The sequence below is a fragment of the Panthera leo genome, chromosome F2 (assembly GCF_018350215.1).
Source record: "Panthera leo isolate Ple1 chromosome F2, P.leo_Ple1_pat1.1, whole genome shotgun sequence".
Classification (NCBI taxonomy): Eukaryota; Metazoa; Chordata; class Mammalia; order Carnivora; family Felidae; genus Panthera; species Panthera leo.
In genome coordinates this window covers 56,900,452-56,925,252 of record NC_056695.1, presented here as the reverse complement: position 1 = coordinate 56,925,252, position 24,801 = coordinate 56,900,452, and the positions used below count along the sequence as shown (strand labels likewise).

The 24,801-nt window shown below is 35.0% G+C and overlaps 1 protein-coding gene across 3 annotated transcripts in view; it reads left to right on the top strand.

Annotated features, from left to right (window-relative positions):
• Positions 1–24,801, top strand: part of CSMD3 (CUB and Sushi multiple domains 3) — a 1,240,952-nt gene that overhangs the window by 1,047,998 nt on the left and 168,153 nt on the right. For 2 of the 3 annotated variants that reach the window (XM_042923787.1, XM_042923786.1), the window contains 4 exons: positions 5,507–5,620; positions 6,116–6,211; positions 7,786–7,989; positions 22,690–22,814. In XM_042923787.1, coding sequence (XP_042779721.1) covers positions 5,507–5,620; positions 6,116–6,211; positions 7,786–7,989; positions 22,690–22,814 — 539 coding nt within the window. The remainder of the gene's footprint in view (positions 1–5,506; positions 5,621–6,115; positions 6,212–7,785; positions 7,990–22,689; positions 22,815–24,801) is intronic. The other variant, XM_042923788.1, reaches the window with a different exon arrangement.

The window sequence follows — 24,801 nt, the reverse complement described above, 5'->3', positions numbered from 1 at the left end:
TTGGCACCATAATGAATAAGGTACCATCCATCTGACAACTAGAACTACCGATGCCTAAGGAGAACTACTTCTCTGTCTTCCTCCACTAAATTTGATCCCTTTTACATCAAAGCAAGTTTGAATAAGACCTGAATTTACCACAAACTCTAAGACATTTTAATTTTACCGTTTACCACCTTCCACAGAGATGGTTAGATCAGTTTCTTTAGCCATGGCCCATCTGCATCTGAGGTTTTTATTTTTTATTTTGTTTTGTTTGTTTTCCTTTTAAAACTAGTACCCCGTTGGGATACTCTGTGAGTTATTCCTTCCTGAGAAAACAATAAAATTGATAAAAGCAAAATTAAAACCCTTCTGTATTTGCATAGATTCAATATTTATTTTTAATTCAATAACTCCAGTCCTAGTCACTGACTAACATCAATTGTGTCCGTGTTTGTTTTATTATCCTCATTTAAACTTAATTGCTAAATCAGTGAGCCTCTGGTTGTTTTGATGGCACAAGAATTAAGTGTAACTTAAAAAATATTCTTACTAGCTTAGGTAATTGTGGAACATCAGCAACAGTTGAAAGTAAAGAACTATTTATTTATATTCTAAACAAATGTTCACGCCTCTGGGCGCTCAGCCATGTTGTGAACGATGTCCCACCTCAGGTGTCCACTGTACTGTTTTCCACAAAGATACTTTCCAGGAGACTGTTGGTTTGCATGGTGCCTTCCGACAGTTTAGCCATATTAATTCTCAGGTTTGTTTTGGTTTTGGTTTTGGTTTTGGTTTGTTTCTGTTTCTGTTTTTGCTTTGTCTTGTTCTTCCTCAGAGTTTCTTTATATCATCCCCAGCACCCTGTCATCATTTACTGACTTACATTTGGAATGGCTAAATTAAGCAGAATGGATAAAGTCTCATGAGTTAAATGAATGTGACTAAAGGAGAAGTGATAGAAAAGAGTTGGTGCAGGATAGGAAACAAATGGGCTCTGCAACTTTGTTAAGTGAACACTTGTATCATGAGAACCTTCTCTGTAAATGGAACCCCGCCTCTCTGTCTTGGTTGGATTAACAAGCCTGTAAAAATTAGATGTCTAATAAACCTTGATTTACCTACAAAGAAAACCAGATAAACACAATGTCATGTCTTCTGAGTTTCTTTGATCATGGGGAAGCAAATGAACTAAGACAGAATTTTAAAGTTGGGGTAAATATCCTGCCTATCTAATCTACATTAGAGGTTTTCTCATTCTAAGTGATTTAATCAGACTAGTTAAGTGACTTTTAAAAATTTAAGTTATAGATTTAAAAAAATGCAGCCTAGGATACCTCCTAAATATTGCCCATTAGAGGTTGGTAGAGGAGTTGCTTTTCAAAATGGATTAAATGATGAGCATAGCAATGATCTGCATTAAAAGATGTGCCCAACATGCTCTGTTGTTGGGTTACAATTGATTTAATTGGCTAACCTAACGTCTTTCCATAGGTAGAGGTAAACTGCTACCTGAATGACTTCAAATATAGTTAATGGGGTCTAAGAGCAGGACTCTCTCTGGATGGCTCAGCTTTCTGATTCCAGTTCTGTTTTGATACATCATAGAACAGAATCAATATATTAGTTAGATTAATAAACTGTATTCTAGAGGTCAGAAGTAGTTTCGGACATAATAGATTATTTGCATCGGCTGATTTGGAGGGTTATTTTGGGTGGTATTTTCTAGCTTATCAGGCTTCCCTTTTCTTCCTTTTCCCAGCTTGCAATAATACATATATAACATTTTAAAATGGATTTTAATAAAAGAATTAAAAAATTATTTTTAAGATCTATTATGCTTAAGAAAGAAAAAAGAAAGTTCACTGGAGGTGGTGTTTCTCGTAAGAAACAGCTTTGTGTTTATAGCCTACTCTAATAGGCTGAGAACAAAAAGTGCTTTTGATGTCCACATGCAGATCTCCAGAGTAAGGGAAAGAAGCGTGGAGCTGAGATGCAGAGAATTCTGTATCTCTGTTGGAAACTAAGAAAAAGAAGATAGAGGGCTTGCTAATCATTCCAGAAGGCATAATCAGTCCAAACTTTGGGGGTTAATTGTAGTCCTAGAAATAAAAAGATGGTCCAGTCCTTAAGTTGAGGTATCTAGGTCAGTATTAAAAGGTTTTTTGATTTGTTGTTTGAAGGGAACATAAATGTGATTCCCATGCAGATATAAAATAACCATGTATCAAATTTTTTTCTTGCATCAAAAATTTTATTTAACTCAAGAATTAATGAACATTTTGGTAAAATACTACAGTGGTTCAACAGAGAATTCAATAACCAAATATAGATCAATAGATAGCTAGATGATAGATAGATAGGTAGATAGGATGCTAAAATTAATTTATGGATAGATACAGAACATGTCTGTCAATTGGACAATAGTCCATTACATACACCACAGGCCCCCAAAACACCAGTAACCCAGAAAGGTATGCTAAAAACATCTCACTTACCAAAAACCAACATTCAGTTATCTTTGGATCCATCTTAAACTCTTTCACAATTTTTTTTTTCCTACAAAGTCTCAACCATGCCAAGGGTGCACTTGGCCATTCAGAACATTTCAGAAGCAGAAGACCTGATGTCTTGAATGTAAGAAAACTTAATAAAGGCATTTGCAGACAGAATTGAAAAGCAAACACAAAGTTTACCATTCAATTCTTGAGATTTCTGACTAAGATTTGGTTCAGGCTTGTAACATAATTTGCTGAGGCAATACTCAACCTGCTGATGTGTAGGAACTGAAATCACCATGCAAATGTTCTTGATATTTCATACTACAAAAAATGTATTCAAAATGTACTTAAAAATTTTATTTTTCATGTAATAGTTTAGTATGCTCTCAAGTAACTTTTCTCCTAATGAAAGCTATTTTTACTTTAAGATTTCCATTGGCTATGTTAATACAGAGTTAGATAGCAATTAAAGAGTAGTAGCTGGGGTGCCTGGGTGGCTCAGTCAGTTAAGCATATGACTCTTGATTTCGCCTCAGGTTATGATCTTACCATGACAGGGCAGAGCCTGCTTGGGATTCTCTCTGTCTCTCTCTGTCTCTCTCTCTCTCTCTCTCTCTCTCTGCCCCTCCCCTGCTTGCATGTGCTCTTTCTCTCACTCTCAAAATAAGTAAACTTTTAAAAATGAGTAGTAGCTTATTAGTACTAAGTAAGTACTTCATAAGGCAAGATTCAAAGCTCCACTCCTTCACCCCCTATGCTTCTTAATTCTCTTCACTGTCACCTCAGAATTAGCACAACAAATTACAGGCACAAGTTACTAAGAACACTCCAAGGGCATGCCATACAATGTTTGTTACTTAAAATGATGCAAATACACTGTGTTAATGGCTATATTGTTAAAAGTTACACTTTTCACTCTCTCTCCCTCTCTCTCTCTCTGCCCATCCCCTGCTCTTGCTCTTTCTCTCTCAAAATAAATAAACATTAAAAAAAGTCACACTTTTCAACATTCCCATTTACAAGCGACACAAAAGTCTGCTCGACCTGTGGAGAAATAACAATTGTGAACAAGAGGAAAGAAATATTTTTTCCGCTTTTTCCTTAGAAAAAGCTCTTAGATGACTCTTTTTTTGTGTGTGGGATTTTTTTTGTTTTTGTTTTTGTTTTGAACAGGGGTGGGTGTTATTTTGTTTTGTTTTTTAGATGTTTGTAATGTGGTGATCTGCTTGGGAACTGGGCATGTTTCTGAATGAAACATTTGAAATATTTAAGCAGAACGATTTAGGGGATGTTGAATTCTAATGTTTCATCTAAGGTCTTTCCAAAAAGATATAAAGAAAGAATAGTTTATCTACCAAGAGCCTTGTTGCACATGCTCTTAGCAAAGCTCCTATAATTAGGCTAACATGATTTTGGGGGGAAAGGGGGACACTTGGCAATGGCAACACCTGCATTGTCACTGAAGCTTTCAAAGACACATCTGAAAACACATCAAACACCAATCTAAACAAATACAAAAACAGAAAACAAAAACCTTCTTAATATTTTTTGGAATGTTTTTTAAATAGTTTGGGATTTGGTAGACCAATATATGGATCTTCTAAAAAGGTCTGGACTGAAATTTCATGTGACTTGTAAACTCTTAAAACAATTGACTACATGTATCTGATTTGATAGAAACGTAAATTTGTTTTCATGGCTTGAAGCAATGTTTTCAGGAGGATTGTTTATGAAATACAGCACGTCAATATTCGGGAAGTGTTCAAAACAACAACTCCGTGTCTGTATTCCTTTTCCTTTACCCCACAAAGAACTGGACTGAGATCACCAGCTTATTTTAGCAGGACAAAAAAAAAAAAAAAGTATAGCTTTGTTTACAGTATTATGTGTATGTGTTCATAGGCAAACTCAGCATGTTTCAGATGAACTAGGCTGTCTTCATAAGACCACCAAAGGATGACCATAATCTTGATTTGAAGTGTAAATAATAATGAACTTTTAAAATATATGTATTCATGCAATATAGTTTAATTACACTAATGTGATTTTGAGTTGATAAAAATTACTCTGGTTTTACATTATTAAACTTTTAAGAAATCACTCTTTTAAACCCATAGGTTTTGTATTCAATAAAATGTTTTAAAGATAATTTTTATTATTTATCTCATTTTTTACAAGACATAAAACATAAGCTTATTTCTGCTCTGAAACAAGTTCTTTTTTTTTTTTAAGTTACAGTTTGGGTCGTTTCTATACTTAATGTTAGGGCATAATTAAAGGAAAAGTAAAAAATAAGGAGACATTTATAAATACTCATTAATAAGTATTTCAGATCTGTACTTACCATGAAAAAGCATTCATTTTTAAAAATTTTATACCTTAATTGTTGAGGAATCATAAGTAATATTTATTTTGGCAGAATATTAGCAATATATGCTTAGGAACCGTTTTAAGTTAGAATGTGAACTAAACACTGCGTACCTGAAGAGAATCTTGCTGATATTTTTCCAGTGAAAGTATTACTCATAATGGAATAGCATTTTCAAAGCAATCTATAAAACTTCCCCTGAGTTAAAACATTATCTTATATAAAAGAGGAGAAAAAAATTAGAAAAAGGGAAGAGAGTCACAAAGTGAAAAGAGCCAAACTACCAATGGGAAAATTAAAAAAAAAAAAAAAGAGTTATTATAAAGTATTAATCACCAACCTTATGATTTCTGATCTCTAAAATAAATGCTGTATATACCCATTTAATTTTTTTTAAATATAGTATCTAAAAATTTTATTGCTTTTAGGTCATGGTCATTACCTTTATGACCTGAAATACATATGTCAGGCATATCAACCAATTGGCATCTACCCTCTTTTAAAGGTAGAAAAAAAAAGATGAGTATTATATTGTAATACTTTGTTCTCTCTCTCCTCCTCTTTCTATTTTTTTGTTTTGTTTTGTTTTTTATTTTTTGTTTTCGTTTATGGATGGTTGGTGATTTGTTTGCTTCTCCTGGTTCCTGTTGATCAGTGGTGTTTGGCCAGTTTGTATTTTTCCAGACATCACTCCACGATGTTGTTGAGGTGTATGATGGGCCAACTCAGCAATCTTCTCTGTTATCTTCCCTCTCAGGATCCCATTCAGGTATCCTTTAATAGAACTGCCATGCATCAGTTATTGATTAAAGACTGACTTTGATTGGTATTGTAGTGAAAGTTGAGATTTATGTCATCCATATTAGAAATAAACTGAAAATAGAATCACTCTTTATTGAAAAAAAAAAGTAGAAACACGATAATAACTCGAACGCTTGAGAAAAATATAACCAACTATTTTGGGGCATTGTAATCAAGTAAATATAATATTTAGTCACTTAGTCTATGGTGTTAAATGTATTATAAAATATTTAAGGATTCGTTTTAAATGAGACAATATGTATCAAAATGTAATTAAAGCCTTCTGTAAAAAGGTTGTGATTGAAGCTGAACCCAAAGAATATATTGTCAGAGATAGGATATATTGAAGTAATTTGATAGAACATAGATTGACATTTTCAAAAGACAGTGTAAATTAATATAATTTGTTAGGTTTACTGAATGAAATTATTTATGATATCTTAGTGTTTGTTTTGTTGAGTAGGAGAATCACTTCCACTGAGTTCAGGTAATCAGATCACAATTCGATTTACTTCAGTTGGACCAATAACAGCTAAGGGATTTCACTTTGTTTATCAAGGTAAGTGACCCTGTAGCCTAGAAACACAGTAAGGAATGATATCAGTTTCCTCATGTTATGTTCAGAGTTTATTGAATGATGAGCTCCTCATAACCATATAGGAGAGATCAAAGCTGTGTTTTGTTTTGTTTTGTTTTGTTTTGTTTTGTTTTGTTTTAAGTTTTGCCCTGTTCCCTCCCTTCTCACTAGAGCATTGTTACTTTGACCAAGGTCAAAAGTGACCTATTGCTTACATCATCATTCTCAAGTATGATTTTCCTTCCTTCCAACGTATTGTTTTAAAGCATCTGTTTTTTTTTTCCTGACAACTCTTCAGTCTCCACATATTCTATTTTCCCCATAGTCCAGCATTCTAAATTAAAAATGTGGCAAATTTTGTGCTGATGTACTTAGACATGCAGGGAAATCATTATCCCATTCTAAAATTTTAGTTTCTCATTCTCTCAGGAGATTTCAAACTTTCTTCATGGCTATTAAATATTTTTGTGCAATTGAAAGTTTGTTTACATAGATTTTTCTTGCCTTTTATAGACAAGGCTTTATACTACCATTAAAATAAGAAAAGACCTATAATTTCAAATATTTTAATTATTTATGATCATGTAGTAGTTTGGACTTATTCCTAAGACATTTATAGACATTTGTGATTTGATATTTTTATTAACTGATTTTATCCCATTTATAATGTTGGCTATAATATTATACTGTTTCATTTTCAATAGTATTCCTTCATTAAACAGTATGAGATATTATGAATTGAAAAAGGCACTATTACAAGTCACGTAAGAGGAATCAATCTATTTGGAATGCATCATATCATTTTCGGGGCAGTTGTCAAACTCCTTAATCCCATCTGTATGTGTTTTAAAAAGAAAAAACATCCTGTTATCATTCTATTTTACTAAAACAAAAAAAAAGTCACAATCGAGAACGTACCTATAAAGTTTAAAAACAATTTCAAATCTGACATTGTATGATTATTAAAATTAAAATTTCTATTGTTGTTAATCTGTCTGACTTCTATTCTACTTAGCCTTGAACATAGTAATTGTCTTCATTAGTAACAAACATATTTTAAACAACTAAGTTTGTGAACCTGCTGTGTAGTAAAATGTTGTGTTTTCTTTTTTAAATTGATGAAACTACTGAAAAGTAAATTGTGACATCACCTCATGTAACCTGCCACATATTGTTTGAACTTGGTATCCCAGGTTAAAAAGAGAAACACATGATCTTTCAGTCATCATCCCATAAATTTAAATATCTAATTCAAACTACTTTGTTATATTAATGAGTTTGGTAAAACAAAAAATACAAAAAAAACCTACTTGATGTTGTTTAAAGAATCAAAAGTAAAATGGCTTTTAAATGAAGCATCTTGATGACAACAGCAGTATCCATTTTAACTTGTATTTTATTCTGTACGAATAAAAAAACTTTTAGAAATGTATTTAAGTTGTTAATTTGAGTGCTGATAAAAAGTGAACATTTCTTTGAGATTTGTTTAGTTATATTTTGAAATCTGTACTTCTCTACCAAATATGAAATTAAAATAAACAATTATTTGTACACAGCTGTTCCTAGAACAAGTTCTACACAATGCAGTTCTGTGCCTGAACCAAGATTCGGAAGAAGGATCGGCAATGAATTTGCAGTTGGTTCATTGGTTCTTTTTGAATGTAATCCAGGATACATCCTCCATGGATCCATCGCAATTAGGTGTGATACAGTTCCCAATTCTCTGGCCCAGTGGAATGATTCCTTACCTACCTGTATTGGTAAGTGTGTAAATTTGATAGCTTTGTGATTATACATATTTTATATTTTATATCAAAACTAGTTATCTTGCATCTGTCAATAATTCTATGTTATCTAATAGTTATGCATTAATCCTTAAATACTTTGTTAGTTATGATGTACCTAGATATGCAAATGAATGTGGATATTGGATGCAGTTGAGATGTAATGTGATGAATGAAAAATATTTTGTTTTAAATTAGCTGAATAGTGTCCTCATTTATTGATTTAGATGGATGATTATATATGTGCATATTGCCAATAACAAAATTTAAATGCTAGTGATATGGGCTGTTGAAATAAATATCTCTCAAACATTATGCAGAGTGTCCTATGCCAATATGTAAAGAATTTACGTATCATTTAAAGATCTCAGAAGCTGATTTCTTTGGCCATATTCTACTTTGGCATCAAAAGAATTACAAAATATGCATTAGAAAATAAGTCTGTTTTTTATCTTTTATTTATTAGTTGTAAATATGTGTAAAAAATATAAGAGATTTTTTCAGTCTCTCACAAGTCTAAGTGGTAATACTTTGAATGAGTAGAATACATTAAGGTTAGCCAGATCTTAATGTTTCAAACTTTATTGTTTGTATTGTTATTGTATACTGTATCTAAAATAAATTGGTAAACAGAATATACACTTTCTAACTTAATGGGCTCTTAACCATGTTATATGAAACATATTAAAATATTCTCTAAGCCATAAAACAGTTAGAATTTTATGCTATTTTAGGATCATTACAATGACTTTTGGTTCTTATAGCATTCCATAGATATGAAAAAGTAAGTTACAAAGTTTATTTATTCTCTGTCCCAAGAGCATATCTGGAAATTATTTTCTTTGGTTACATAGTATTACATTAAATGAAGGATGGTAATACATAATCACAAGTTAAGAAATAGTTCTCATGAGTTGAATTCTTTCTTGTTAAAGTTTTATTGGCATTGGAAAAATGTCTATTCATGTCTTCTACCCATTTCTTCACTGGATCTAGAAAGTAAGAGGGACAGTTTTTTAAAAATAAGAGATAAGCACAATTTTGTTTTTATTTTAATAATCTCAGTTCCAATTGTTCACAGAATGTGACGAGAGTGTATATGCACACATATAACATGCATATAACACATATACACTTATAAATATGTAAAATATATTTTAATAACGTATCTTATGATACCTGAAAATGAAATTACATGTATCTAGTTTTATTTATTTTTTATTTTATTTTATTTTATTTTATTTTTTAGTTCAGGTTAGTTAACCCAGTGATTCATCTCTTACATGTGACACCCAGTGTTCATCCCAAAAAGTGCCCTCCTTAATGCCCGTCACCCATTTAACCCATTCCCCTTACCCACTTCCCCTCCAGCAACCTTCAGTTTGTTCTCTGTATTTAAGAATCTCTTATGGTTTGCCTCCACCTTTGTTTTATGTTATTTTTCATTCCCTTCCCCTATGTTCATCTGTTATATGTCTCAAATTCCACATATAAGTGAAATCATATGATATCTGTCTTTCTCTGCCTGACTTATTTACCTTGACATTATACCCTCCAGTTCTATCCACGTTGTTGTAAATGGCAACATTTAATTCTTTTTCATTCCCGAATAGTATTCCATTGTGTATATATACCACATCTTCTTTATCCATTCATCAGTCGATGGGCATTTGGGCTTCTTCAATAATTTGACTATTGTTGATAGCACTGCCATAAAAGTTACGGTACTTGTGCCCTCGTCAAATCAGCATTTTTGTATCCTTTGGATGAATACTTCATAGTGCAATTGCTGGGTCACAGGGTGGTTCTATTTTTAATTTTTGGAGGAACCTCCATACTGTTTTCCAGAGTGGCTGTACCAGTTTGCATTCCCACCATGAATGCAAAAGTGTTCCTCTTTCCCAGCATCCTCACCAACATCTGTTCTTTTCTGAGTTGTTAGTGTTAGCCATTCAGACCCATGTGAGGTGGTAAGTCATTGTGGTTTTGATTTGTATTTCCCTGATGATGAGTGATATTGAGCATCTTTTCATGTGCCTGTTGGCCATCTGGATGTCTTCTTTGGAAAAATGTCTATTCATGTCTTCTACCCATTTCTTCATTGGATTATTTGTTTTTTAGATGGTGAGTTTGGTAAGTTCTTTATAGATTTTGGATAGTAACCCTTTTATCAATATGTCATTTGGAAATATCTTCTCCCATTCCATCGGTTGCCTTTTAGTTTTGTTGACTGTTTCCTTTGCAGTGCAGAAGCTTTTTATCTTGATGAGGTCCCAATAGTTCATGTTTGCTTTTTATTTCCGTTGCCCCCAGAAACATGTCAAGTAAGAAATAGCTGCAGCTGAGATCAAAGAGCTTGCTGCCTGTTTTCTCCTATAGGATTTTGATGGTTTCCTGTCTCACATTTAGGTCTTTCATCCATTTTGAATTTATTTTTGTGTATGGTATAAGAAAGTGGTCCAGTTTCATACTTCTGCATGTTGCTGTCCAGTTTTCACAGTGCCATTTGCTGATATGATTACCAATTTCTTAATGCTTTTTATTTGCCAGGTTTCATACTGAGTAGTTTAAATACATATTCAATTTAATCCTCACAGCAAACCAATTGAAAAGTTACTTTCAGAATTTATGATTGAATAAACTGAGTCTTAGGTGAAAGTTATTTTTATTTATTTTTTTTATATTTATTTTGAGAGAGAGAGAGAAAGAGCACGGGACAGGGAGGGGGCAGAGAGAGTGGGAGAGAGAAAATACGAAGCAGGCTCTGTGCTGTGAGCACTGAGCCCGATCCTATGGAACTGTGAGATCATGACCTGAGCCAAAACCAAGAATCAATGCTTAACTGACTGAGCCACCCAGGCTCTCCCCCTAAAGTAGTTATTTTTAAACTGACAGAACATATAGTAAGTGGTGGAGTAGAGGCAGAAACTCAGTTTCTCTGACTCTAAACGTCAACCTAAATGACAGAAGACTGCTTCTCTATAGGTTTTGATTTATAAGCTAAGCTTTCCTAATGTGATATCTACATTTTATTTATAATGTGAGATTTCTTACCCTATTGAAATATGTTTTTGAAAATCAATGGTACAGGAAAACAACTCATTTGGAGTTAATATGCCTCCTCCTTTTATCTAGCATGGAGCTTGTGTTAATGGTACTAACAGATTTTCCCCTTTCTGTACTTTTATGCTCTCATAAAGACAAAACAGATAATGTTTCTCCTTTTGAGCCACAATATACGTCGACTTCATACTCTTATAAAATAGTAATAAATAAATTATCCTAAATTAAAGGACCATGAGCTGAGAGAAATGTTCCTCTATGTCTATACTAAAATTAGTCATGCAGTATGCATAAATCGGAAATTACATTGCTTTAAATCAGTTTAATAATTGAAGACACATGATAATAATAAATCTCTTCAGCCTCACGATGGATTTTTAAATATTTCTCTATACATATAGAAAATCAGTCGTTATTTCTATCTCACTTTTCCCAGTATTTTTTTATATAATTTGTGTCACTTTTAGTTTATTTATGTATCAATAGAAAATATCAATACCATATAATAGAAGACAGCTAGGTAAGTAGCTGTCTTCTTTAGTTTCATATACATGATGAAAACTCCTTGAAGAGAATCATCTATTATAAAACTAGAGTGATATAATGACATCTGGAAACTCATAAACTAGCTCATTAATCTTTAAATATCATTCAAAAAAATCCATCTCTTCCTCTAGTTTGAGTGTTGGGAAAACCTACATATGCAAAGTACTGAAGTGTAAATCTATAAATTACCTCTTAAAGATCCTATTTGTATATTTATCACACTAATGTCCTCATTAATGGGGAAAAGTCATAAAGAGTCATGTAAAACTGAATAAAATCCTGCATAGCTCCAAACTGTAGTTTAGCATAAGAGTTAATTAAGTCTTGGGTAAAGTCTTCTGCTGTGACCTCAGCACTGAGATGTGGTGAGTTACTATATGACCCTGGGAATTTTACAAACTTTCTGGTTCTCAACTGCCATATAGATGAAGCAGGAAACTAAGAGGATTTCCTCATAGGTTTATTGTGATTATTAAATGATTTGGCATAGTTCTTGGAACCTGGTAAGTACTGAATGACTAAGTTGTTTTTTGTTGTTGCTAAATTTTCCATTATAGAATCAAGAGAGAAGACTTTAATTCTGAAGATATTGGTTCTAGAATATAGAATTTACATTCAGTGATGACAAAAGGCTTAATATCTTTGCTTTTAATTTGTTGATATGTTGTTTCAATAGCACTTTAAAGTTAATAAAATGTTAAAATTATCTTTCACAGAAGATGTTGGCATCTTTTTTTAAAAAGCTAAAAATATGGACCCTTATCATCCTTTCCAATTCTATTAATTTACAGTCCCTGAATACAACATATTTTTTTGCACTTAACATTTTTAAGAAAGACATTGGATGAAATATAATGGCAATTTTCTTGGGGTATAATAGTTATTATTTATTAAAATCTGTTTTTGGGGGAGATTGAAATTTCTTTCCACCAACTGGCACATTTAAGGACAAATGGTTGAAAAGAAAGAGACTTTAAACAATAGGCGTATGTTCATGATTTGGTTTGTTCTCATTGTTTGCAGGGGTATAAAATTAAAATAAAGTTAAAAGTTAAACAGCGATTACTACAATTCTAATTGTCCTTGAGTATACATATTTAACCAAGATTTGCATTCAGACTTTTCTTCTGATTTTGGAAAGTAAAAAAAAAAACTTCATTATCCGAAGAAATTTATGAAAGTGAGACAGGGTTAGAAGAATAAAACTATAAAAAGACATTAAAAAATGAGTAAAACAAGGGGTGCCTTGGTGACTCAGTTGGTTAAGCTTCCAACTTTGTCTCTAGTCATGATCTTGCAGTTCGTGAGTTTGAGCCCCACATTGGGCTCTCTGCTGTCAGCACAGAGCCTGCTTTGGATCCTCTGCCCCCCTCTCTCCCTCTCTGCCTCTCCCCCGCTTGTGTGCTTTCTCTCTCAAAAATAAATAAACATTAAAAAAAGGAGTAAAACAAGAAAAATGAAAGAAGATTTTAGGAATAAGAAAGGGAAATGAGAGAAAAATAATATAAAGTAGGATACAGAGAATAAGAACTCTAAACCCTAAACATAAATCATTTTTGTTTAAAACAGAAAAAACCTGGGGTGCCTGGGTGGCTCATTTGGTTAAGTGTCGGACTTCAGCTCAGGTCATGATCTCACAGTTCATGAGTTCAAGCCTTGCGCCCAGCTGTGTGCTGGTAGCTCAGAGCCTGGAGCTTGCTTCAGATTCTGTGTCTCCCCCTCTCTCTGCCCCTCTCCTGCTCACATACTCTCTCACTCTCAAAAATAAATGAACATTAAAAAAATTAAATAAATAAATACATAAATAAATAAACAAAACAGAAGAAAATCCCTATTCTATATGATTATTACAAAGCTTTTTTTTATCTTAATGAAAGAAGATGTTAGTGTATTTTGTTTGTTTGTTTTGAGTTTTTAGTTAAATTCCATTCCGTTAACATATAGTGCAATATTGAGTTTCAGGAGTATTACAAAGCTTTTTCATATGCCACATGTATAAATCAGGTGGTTAATCCCAGTGTTTTTGCCATCAGAAACAAAAATCCACGTAAATGGAAGGAGAATGATGCTATTCCACTGTGGTCATTTCAGCAAGGACAAGCAGTCCTACCAGGCACTAAAGCCTATAAAAGACTTTCAGACCAGACCCTAGTCCATGGTTGACATTCAGCTTCAGGGGTAAATGTTAGTAAACTGTCCCCAACCTGTCTGAATTCAGCCTCACTTTATACTTTGAGAGCAAAAGCTGAAGTAGTTAGGAGCCATTACAGTCTCTCTGTCAGAAGTCCACCTATCTGTAGGGGGTTCCCTGGCCTTTTTGAGAAACCTGTCACTCTGTGTATGGAGAGTCTGAACAGAGAACAGACTATTTTTCATCTTGAATTGGTTTGAAAGTGTATACCTAGTGATGGAAAATTGAATAAGACAACTTGTTTTCTGCTAAGTTCACATGAAAAGGATGTATCACCTATGCCATTGGAGAAATAATGCACAGCCTGTAGAACAAGTGAAATCCAGAAAACTGAATATATAACTGAAGGGCATATGGCATCTGTGTGAGACTAGAAATGGAGAGGCGCTGATTCATAATGACACTCAGATGATAACTCAGTTTAGGTTCTACCATTTGGTCCAACTACTAACCTGTACATAAATGAAAATATACTTGTATTTCTTTTCTTTTTTTTTTTACTTTTAAAAAATGCTTATTTATTTATTTTGAGAGATCTAGAGAGAGTGTGAGCAGAAGAGGAGCAGAGAGGAGGAGAGAGAGAATTCTAAACAGGATCCACATTGTCAGCACAGAACCCAACATGGGGCTGGAACTCATGAACCGTGAGGTCATGACCTGAGCGGAAATTGAGTTGGAAGCTCAACGGACTGAGCTACCCAAGCATCCCACTTGTATTTCTATTTTTAACTGTAAATATTTTTAGCTTCAAAAATGTTCTGAATACAAATAATTATTTCATAAGTATTAATAAAAGGAAAGTTTTGACATCTTAAATACTCAAATACGAGAGCCAAACACACAGTTTCTTAGGTTAATATCAAAGTATTATTTTTAATTTTAGCTCATTTTCAATATTTCTTCATAGATAAAATATTAACTGCCTCAATGCCTTTGAACTTTCTATTTTTTCTGCCTGGAACATATATCCCCAAGGTAGTTTTTAGGCTTACTACACCATTTTATTCAACCTGATAATCTTCCTCAGACAGCCTATCTTAAATAATTTTCTGCCACCATTCTCCATTTATTCTATATCTTTATCCTGCTTTTCTTTAATGGCAACTGCCCATCTATTATATGTAGTTTGGGGTTTTCTTTATTTGTTTTTTGTTTTGTTTTGTTTTTAGTTTTATAATCTTTTTTGCCCTTCTCTCCCCTGACAATATATTGTTTTTATGTTCCACCAAAAGAAGACCCAATACGTGTTCAAGAAACGTTTGGCACATAATAGGTGTTCACTAAACATTTGCTCGATGAATGAATTTTAACAATTAACTGTGATAATTTTCTGAATCCTTGCAGAGGTCAAACAACCCGTCCATTTCCCAAGTCCAGGGCCCATGTATTTTTAATTTCAGACTTTTACCAGATGGTGATGCTCTGGCTCACTTTGCTTGCTTAGATTTTACAAGCCACGGGAAGTTTAAAACTCTTCTAACTATCTTTCTGGATAATTAGGAAAGAGACATAGGTAAAACACAAACAATACATTTACATATTATATGGGTAATTTTATTCTGGGGGAGAACAAATTCTCTATACTCTACAGTTTAAATATAATCTTCGACAGTCTACTTACAGGATTTGGTGATTGTATTTTCTCTACTGTTCAAATGAATGCTCTGTTAACAGGTTAAGCCAATTGAGCATCCATTTGAACCAAAAGAAAGCAGCTTTATACATTCCTAATGATTTTCATGTCAACTGTATTATTTCAGTTTCACTGTTCTTACTATTGTTATCAACACTTCATTTTTTTTGTTGTAGTAAAACACAATAAAATGTTCAGTAATTTTGCAAAAACCGACATACTGAAATTAAACTGTTGATTGGAAAGCAGCCCCATTAGTCATGATATGTGAATTGTGCTTATAGTTAACATGGTCAAATACTAAGGTAGAGAGTCCACAAATTTAAATAACCACTATATAAAGGATATTTAGTAATCTTGCACAAATCTGTCACATCAAGTCATCCTTAGGCAAATTATAATAAACTACAATCATATTTTGATAAGAACATGAGCCTTGGAATAAATGTAAAACTAAAAATATGCTGAAGACTGAGTTTTTATCTTCCAAATATGACCTTGTTATACTTCCAATTTCTTAAAATTAATCATTCTCCTGAAAATCCAACCTCTCCTCCCTCTGAGACTGTGATTCAAATAACCCCCTGCAGCCACTAATAGCTTTAACAATATATGGCTTTAGGCATAAGTACTTTTGTTAGTGGGAGGTCTCTTGAAAAGCCCCTGAACCCGCCATGTACTGCCCTTGGGCAAAAAATCTTTAATTAGCTGCTTATCCCATTACCTTTATCTGCTGGTTTTTTTTTTTTCCCCCTGAAGACCTTTAGAAACCCAGAAAAAAACTACTTTTACTTGTATTAGCTCCATGGCAACACCTGTTTATATTGTCTTTTCTTGGAGCAGGAGAGAAATTGATGAGGAAATAAATACAGGATCTGAAACCACAGTCACTGATTCATTTATTCATCCATCCATTCATCCCTGAAGCAGTTATTCAAAATAGTAATAAATAGTAATTAGCATTTTAAGAAGCACTATAAAGCATTTTTAAATATTTATTCATTCATTTATTTATTTATTTACTTATTGAGCGAGAGCTCAGGGAAGGGGCAGAGAGAAAGAGGGAGAAAGAATCACAGAGCCCCGTGTGGGGCTCAACTCACAAACCAAGAAATTATTTATGATTGAGCCAAAATCAAGTGTTGGACAGACCACCTGACTGAGCCACCCAGGAGCCCCTAAGCATTTTCTTTTTTAATTTTTGTAATGCTGATAGCAACACCAGGAGGTAGATAAGATTAGTATTTATCTTTTATAGAGAGTTAAACCTCTATGGTTTAGAAGTGAAACCAGGATAAGGATAAAAGCAGAACCCAGGATGCTTGTCTGAAACCTGTTTTAATCCATGTTATAGTGTATAATACTAATCCGTAGGGAAATTTATAGTATATCTTTTTTTTTTTCAATATATGAAGTTTATTGTCAAATTGGTTTCCATACAACACCCAGTGCTCATCCCAAAATGTGCCCTCCTCAATACCCATCACCCACCCTCCCCTCCCTCCTACCCCACATCAACCCTCAGTTTGTTCTCAGTTTTTAAGAGTCTCTTATGCTTTGGCTCTCTTCAGCTCTAACCTCTTTTTTCTTTTTTTTCCTTCCCCTCCGCCATGGGCTTCTGTTAAGTTTCTCAGGATCCACATAAGAGTGAAACCATATGGTATCTGTCTTTCTCTGTATGGCTTATTTCACTTAGCATAACACTCTCCAGTTCCATCCATGTTGCTACAAAAGGCCATATTTCATTCTTTCTCATTGCCACGTAATATTCCATTGTGTATCTTTTTAAAATAGAAAACAAATGTTAGGTTAAGTAATATATGTGGGAATTGAAACTTTATAAAATATGTAGTAAAATATGTAGTAATGCATATCTGGGGATATTTTCATAGTATTTTTTATATTATTATATGAAAATTTATATCGCTATATGTGACTTATTTAGGGAAATACTGAGAGAAAGGAATAATGCAGGAATGGCAAAGAGGGACCTGTAACCGCAGTATATACACAGATATACAACCAGCCAATCAACAGTTTATTCAAGGAGCATATAGTCAGTGCTTACTAATTGTCAGTCTCTATTCTCACTTTGAATAAGAAGATGAGAGTGGAGTTTACATTTTAGTGGAGGGTGCTAGAGCAACACATCAGTGAATGCGTTCTCTTCTTTCAGACAGCGCTAAGTACCGTGGGGAAAAGTAAGGAAAGGGCTGGAGGTCAGAAGAAAACATCCAGGGCATGCTGCTGTCTTATATCCAAACGAGATGAATGGAGTGGGGTTATACAAGTCTGCGTGGTAAACAACTATATAGACTGTGAGGCAGGAACAGATCTTGACCTGTTCAAGCCACAGTGAGAATCCCAGGTGCCTGGACCAGCGTGAATGATGGCAAGCATGCCAGAAGAAGAGTCTTGTGGAGGCAAAGCAGAGGCCAAGTCATACAGAGCCTCAAAGGCTGTGGGGAGTTTGACATTTCTCAAAGCAGAGAGGGAATTCATTGAGCTAGGGAATGAGGCGGTCTTAGTTTCTAAAAAATCACCGCGGCTAAGTAAAGAGGGGTGGGTGCCGGAGTCCAGCTCCAGCAGGTCCAGGGGGTCCCGAAGGATGAACGGCGTCAGCGAAAAAGTGAAAATAAAACAAAACAAAAATAAAAATAAAAACAGAAAACTACAATAAAAAGCTAAAGTAAAAAACTAAAATAAAAATGGACACAGACAACAGCAGTGTGTTGAACTGGCCGATTTATTGTAGCAAACGTGGCATTATATATGCTAGTGATTTCCTTGTAGCTTACGTCATCTATGTTTTTTCTAACATTATCTAATTTTGAAAATGTTCTTATGTATAAACGACCTTTAAGAAATAACATGGTGGTTTTCCCCTAACTTTCCTGCATACCCTTTGATTATAGATTAATTTCTTACATTATTCCATTATGCATCTGCGTTTATCTATAATCTGCAAAGCATTTACTTTGCTGTTCTCGTGAAAGGCCTTCCATTTCTCAACACCTCAAGTGGAACAGTTACAGGGACATGACCTCCTAACCACATGAGGCCAAAAGAACAATGTGTTTGCCTCAGTCCGAGGTGCCAGAAAGGGGCTGAAAAGGCCTTAGAAACCCATGCCTCATACATTCTCAGAGAGACAATGCACCTAGGAGCCAACGAACCATTCTGTAGCTTAACCAACTAGGTTCAGTCATCATCTGGAATGCCTCCGGGGGGCCAGGTGGGCCTAGGGGTTGAAGTCACCTGTGCCCAGAGATACACTCCTTAGTTTCTGGAGTGGGGCTTTCAAATCCATTTGTCTCTCCTATACAGGCCCTCTTTGCTGGCAAAGGTATGAGGCTATCCTTCCTGTAAGTAGAGGAGTCTCCTTAGGGGATGGCAAGGGCTAAACTTAAGAACGCACAATTCCTTGTGGAACCTTATTTTCTTCCCTAATGGTTCTTTTCCCAGGGGGCCTGCTGAGGGCAATTCCCCAACAGACAATACCCCGGGTACTTTTAAGGCCAAATTACCTAAAAGCGGGAGTACAAGAAGCTTCACTGTTGGCAGGCCGCCCTGCAGTCACCAATCCGTCCACAGCCTGGGCCTTGCCACTCAGGCTGGGTAGCTTGGGCTTCCAGCAGGTGGGCTTGAAGAAAAAAGACTGAATAGAAGGCTAGTGTAATAGTGGATAGGAAAAGTAATGGTAATTTCAATAGGAAGGTCATGGTCCATGATGAGAACTGGTAAGCCTCATGGTACATTTTTTAAATGGAGCCGAGAAAGTTTACTGATAGATCGGATGTAGATGTAATTGTGAACTTGAATATAAGAAAGAGAAATTAAGATGAATGAGTCCTACAGTTTTGGCCCAGAACTAGGTGAATGGTAGTGACATTTACTGAGGTGGAGAATGGTATAGACGGAGGAAATTTTAAAAAGTATTGTTTTAGACATATTGGTTTAAAAAAATTTTTTTTAATATTTATTTATTTTTTGAGAGACAGAGAGAGCATGAATGGGAGAGGGGCAGAGAGACACAGAATCTGAAGCAGGCTCCAGGGTCTGAGCTGTCAGCACAGAGCCTGATGCAGGGGTCAAACTCATGAATGGTGAGATCATGACCTGAGCCAAAGTCAGATGCTTCACCATCTGAGCCACCCAGGTGCCCCTAGACATAGTAGTTTTGAGATGCTTATTAGGCATATTATTTCAGGATTCTGAGCCACAGTCAGAATTAGAGATAAATATTTTGTAGTCATACTGTATCAATGACATGGAAATAGATGCCCTTATAGAGGGGTGATGGTTAGAAAAGAGAAGATGGCATGGGTCACAGAATGTTACAACATTTAAAGGATCAGAGAAAGAGGATGAGATACTAAGAGAAAGGCAAGAAAGAAGAAAGAAAGAAAGAAAGAAAGAAAGAAAGAAAGAAAGAAAGAGAAAGAAAGAAAGAAAAGAGAAAGTAAAGAAGGCAGCTATGCTCACCACTATACCACCAATACTAGGAGAGAAAGAAAAGGAAGGAAGGAAGGGAGGGAGGGAGGGAGGAAGGAAGATTATGAGTATAACCAGTGGCATAGAGAAAAGCAAGACAGTGTGGTGTCTGGATGGCTAAGCAAAGAAAGGCTCAAAGTGGACAAAGTGATTAACAAGAGGAGACAATTATTCATAGGTTGAGTAAAATGCAAATTAAGAATTGAATATCACATTGCAACAAGACTATTATGGTGACTTTGACATAGTCATTCCAATAGAGTAAAGACAAAACCCTGATGAAATGAATGGAGGACAGACTGGAAAGTAAGGAAAAGAGGACTTATCACTATAGCAGCAGAGAAGGAAACCTCAGAATGCAAAGGGTAGATGAGTTAGAATCTTGGCACCACAGGGAGCAGAGTACCAGACAAAAAGTTGATTGCTTCCTCTTCGCAGACTTCAGTCTATTAGAAGAGACTAATGTATAAAAAGAATATGAAAACATAATACGAGCTATCTGTGATAGAACTGCATAGGAAAGAACTTGGTGCTATAGAAAACTATGGGACACTTAACAGATAAGGGAGTCAGCAAAGAGGTCAAGAGGTACTATCAGCATTAAATGACCATGGATGGTAGTGTTAGCTATGGGGGAGAAGGATGTAGCAACTCACAGCATTAAGAGAGTATATCAGTTTAGTAGCCTGAACTGGGAAGAGGGTTTGGGATGGTGAAATATTGGGAAATCATGGGTACATACAAGCCTGGAGATGTAGTTAGAGATTAAAAAATTAACTGTATTTATCTGTGGAATGAAGGAAATGGGGAGATTTTTGAAGGACTTTCATCAGGGAAATAAGATGAGCAAATTTTAATTTTAAAAAGGTCATTTTAGCAATAATATGGAGACAAAGTACATGGATAATACACCCATATCAATGGAGGTCCATTGATATGATTAATGTAGCAACTAGAAAAACGTGCAAGTGAGATAGGACAGTGACCATGGAGAGGAAGGGCATCTACATTTGCTTTCAACTCAGAATCAGCACTTCATCAATCACTTATTTATAATCTTTTTGGGGTGAAGCTCTATTCTAGAATTCTTCTTCCACTCCTGGCACATTAATTTTCAAGTTATCTAAAACTGTTGATTTTCTTTATAAAGGAGCTAAATTTGGGGCGCCCGGGTGGCTCAGTCGGTTGAGCGCCGACTTCGGCTCAGGTCACGATCTCGCGGTCCGTGAGTTCGAGCCCCGCATCGGGCCCCTGGGCTGACAGCTCAGAGCCCGGAGCATGTTTCAGATTCTGTGTCTCCCTCTCTCTGACCCTCCCCCATTCATGCTCTGTCTCTCTCTGTCTCAAAAATAAATAAAAACGTTAAAAAAAAAAATTTAAAGGAGCTAAATTTTTTTCTGACCAACTTAACCTGAATTAATATTTAACCCGTTAACACAAATTTATAGGAAAATACAACAAAATGACTTTCTTTAAAGATACGTGTTTACACTATTAAAAATGTTTGTAGCTCCTTTGGGCAATTGCCCTTGGTTTTTGCATTAAGCTTTTGCATTAAGAAGTGGCAGAAAACTTATTAACTTAAAAAATATTATGAAAGACATATCCTGATACCTTATGACTATAACCAGACTACAACGAATACCCGAGGACCATAGTGCCAGTGGTATCTGAAATAACAATAGTTGTAGAAGGAAATAGTAAAATGACATACAATTTATTGACCTCTCGCTGTGTTCCAAGCAATGTGGTAGCTTCTTTGTATACATTATCCTATCTGTATATTTTTCACAAAAGCTCTTTTTAAACCATTGCATTATCATTTCACAGACAAGGTATCTGAGTTTCAGAGAGTTTAAGGAACATGTCCAGCATCACACATATTTAAAATTGTAAGTTAGGTCATGCCCAAAACCAAGCTGCCAGTACTAGGGGTATGAGAATTTTCCTTTAAGGTTAGTACTTTTAAAAAGCGGTAGAGCCCTTTATTGACTTCAGAACAGACCTACGTACTTACTCATTTTTGTAGTGCTGTACTAGCAATTACCAGACTGGTACCATACCAAGTCTCTTTTTTCTACTCAAGAGCATGGACTCTGGAGCCAAACTACTGGTGTTCAAATCTCACCTTCTCCTCTTACCAGCTCTGTGATCTTGGACAAGTTATTTAATCACTAGTGACTCTGTTTCCTGTAAAATGAGGAGAATATTTATTTGCATCTCAGTGGATTGTTGAGAGGCTTTAATGAGTTAAAATCTGTAAATTGCTTTAGGAGAGTCTCTGGCAAACAATAGGCTCTATACAAATGTTATTAGCATACCATTGTGATCATCATCCGCATTTCTCCTGAAAAGTACTATTACTCCTCAAAGGATGCATGAAGACAAAAGTAACAAATACAAAATAATTCTTCAACAAATTCTGTTATCTACATTTTAATTTTAATGCAAATGTGCCAATGTACTTTTTAGTAATATACTAAAAATGATATGCTGTCATTGAGTTTATTGTAATATGATTTTAGATTAATGCCATTAAAAGGTTATCCATTCATGTTGTCTAAGCATTTTTAAAAGTTTTTAGGAAGGAAGACTTAATTTTCATTGTTCTTATGAGTTTTAAGAAATAATAAGATTTGGCTGTGTTTGCAATTGTAGTATCTGTCTAAGATGTTATCTCTGACCTTTTCTCTTATTTTAATCCTCTGCATTAGAATTAACTCGCTCTCTTGAATTGTTTTACTTTTAGTGCCCTGTGGTGGAGTTTTAACAAAGCGCAAAGGGACTATTTTGTCTCCTGGTTACCCTGAGCCTTATGACAACAACCTGAATTGTGTGTGGAAGATCACAGTGCCAGAGGGAGCTGGCATTCAAGTAAGGAAATTTAAATTTTTCTCCTTTTCCCTGTATATTTGAAGTTAATCCTTTTAAAGATGAGGGGGATGAAGGTTATTTCCAAAGACTTAGCCACTCCTTTTCCTTGGCATGGTTGAATGTAGCAGAAAGGTACTTATTGCTTTCACCTGCAGGTAACAGAAAATCAATTCAAGAAGGCCTAAGCAATAAGAAAAATGTTTGTTCCGGATGTCATGGAATCTAGTGGTAGAGGTTGTTTATTTGGGAGGTTCAGTTGCATCATTACTGACCTAGGTTTTTCCCTCTCTCTGCTCTGCCTTCATAGCATGTTGGCTTAGTTCCTAGGCTTCTTTTCTCATGAACTTGAGATGGCTACCAAAGCTCTAACAGCAATGGCAATAGCCAAGATGGAACGTTTCAATCTATCTATCTTTACAATGGCTAAAAAACGTTCAGAAATCCTTCCAGTAGACTTTCTGTCCTGTACTATTGACCAAAACTGCAAGACTATCCATCCCTATGCTATACACTGACCTAAAAAATCAACATTAGGTACCTAGGTTAAGCATGGGGCTCAGCTTCCTCTGAAGTATATAGTCCTCATTTAATTGAACAAAACCAGTTTTCTTGTTAGCAAGAAAGGGGATGCTAGTCTATAGACAAGTAACACAATGTACCATATTATCTCAACCATAACCACTTTTCGGGAGGAGAAATTTGACCAGTTACTCTATATTACAAGGAGATTGTTTTTGCATAAATTGGTGATATTTGACTACTCCATGTAAAGTAATTATTCTTCACAAAATATGACGTAATCTATATTTCATAAAAATAACTTGATTACTTCTCCAATTGGGTCATAAGGTGTTCCTTTGGAAACTTGAGAAATATATCAGTTATGGGAAAGTGGCCAAGAAATCCTCCATTAAAACTGAAAATAGATAAAAGTATAATTTTTAGTTAAAAAAACCAACTTTTTGAGTTTGTAATTTTGCAGAAAATTACTCCTAATACCTGTTAGGTCAGTTAGCCAATGAGAAAACATGAAATATACATTTTCAGTGTTTTAAAGGCATTAAAAATGGAAAGACCAAGAGATCTATGCTTATATTCTGGCTAGCTGTACTATCATTTTATGGCCAACTTGTAAAATTCAGAGAAAACCAATCAATCCTATCTTATCACTGGTAGAATTAACAAGGATTTTATTTTAGTATTTTAAAAAATTTTTTGATGTTTACTTAATTTTGAGAGAGCTAGAGAGACAGAGTGTGAGCGGGGGAGGGGCAGAGAGAGAGGGAGACACAGAATCCAGAGCAGGCTCCAGGCTCTGAGCTGTCAGCACAGAGACAGACGTGGGGCTCAAACTCACGAACAGCAAGGTTGTGACCTGAGCCAAAGTCAGATGCTTAACAGACTGAACCTCTCAGGTGCCCTGAATTAACAAGGATTTTAGAATTGCCCATGTTGCAAGTTGTATAGAAAATCTGAAAATGAGATGATGCCTTTAGAGCCTTCATAGGACATTTGTCATATAGTTGTCAGTTTATCAAGGTTATCCTAGAGCATCCACATATTGATGTCAGCTTGTCTATTTCTATCTCATCTTACAATAATCAAAACCCCAGCCTTTCCTGTCTAGTTCTCATCCTTTGTTTTTGAGCCCTGCAGTGTGGCTTCAGCATCCAGTGCTCTGAGCTACTCATAGCAATCACTGAGGACTCTGTATCATTAAATCCATTGTGTTGCTCATCCTGCTTATTCTGACAGCAACATCCTAATTCTGCCCATTCTCCTCTCACTCTTAAAACATGTTTTTCCTTCTTGGTTTTCATGGCACCAATACTCTCTTAGACTTTGTTTTGTTTTCTTGTTTATATCCATGGCTCATGCCTCTACACCTAGGAATACAGTCTCCTCTTCCTACTCAGCCTGTCAGATACAGTGTTTGACAGATGCTGTGGTTTTGTTTATCTCATGTTACACCATGCTCTCTGCCATC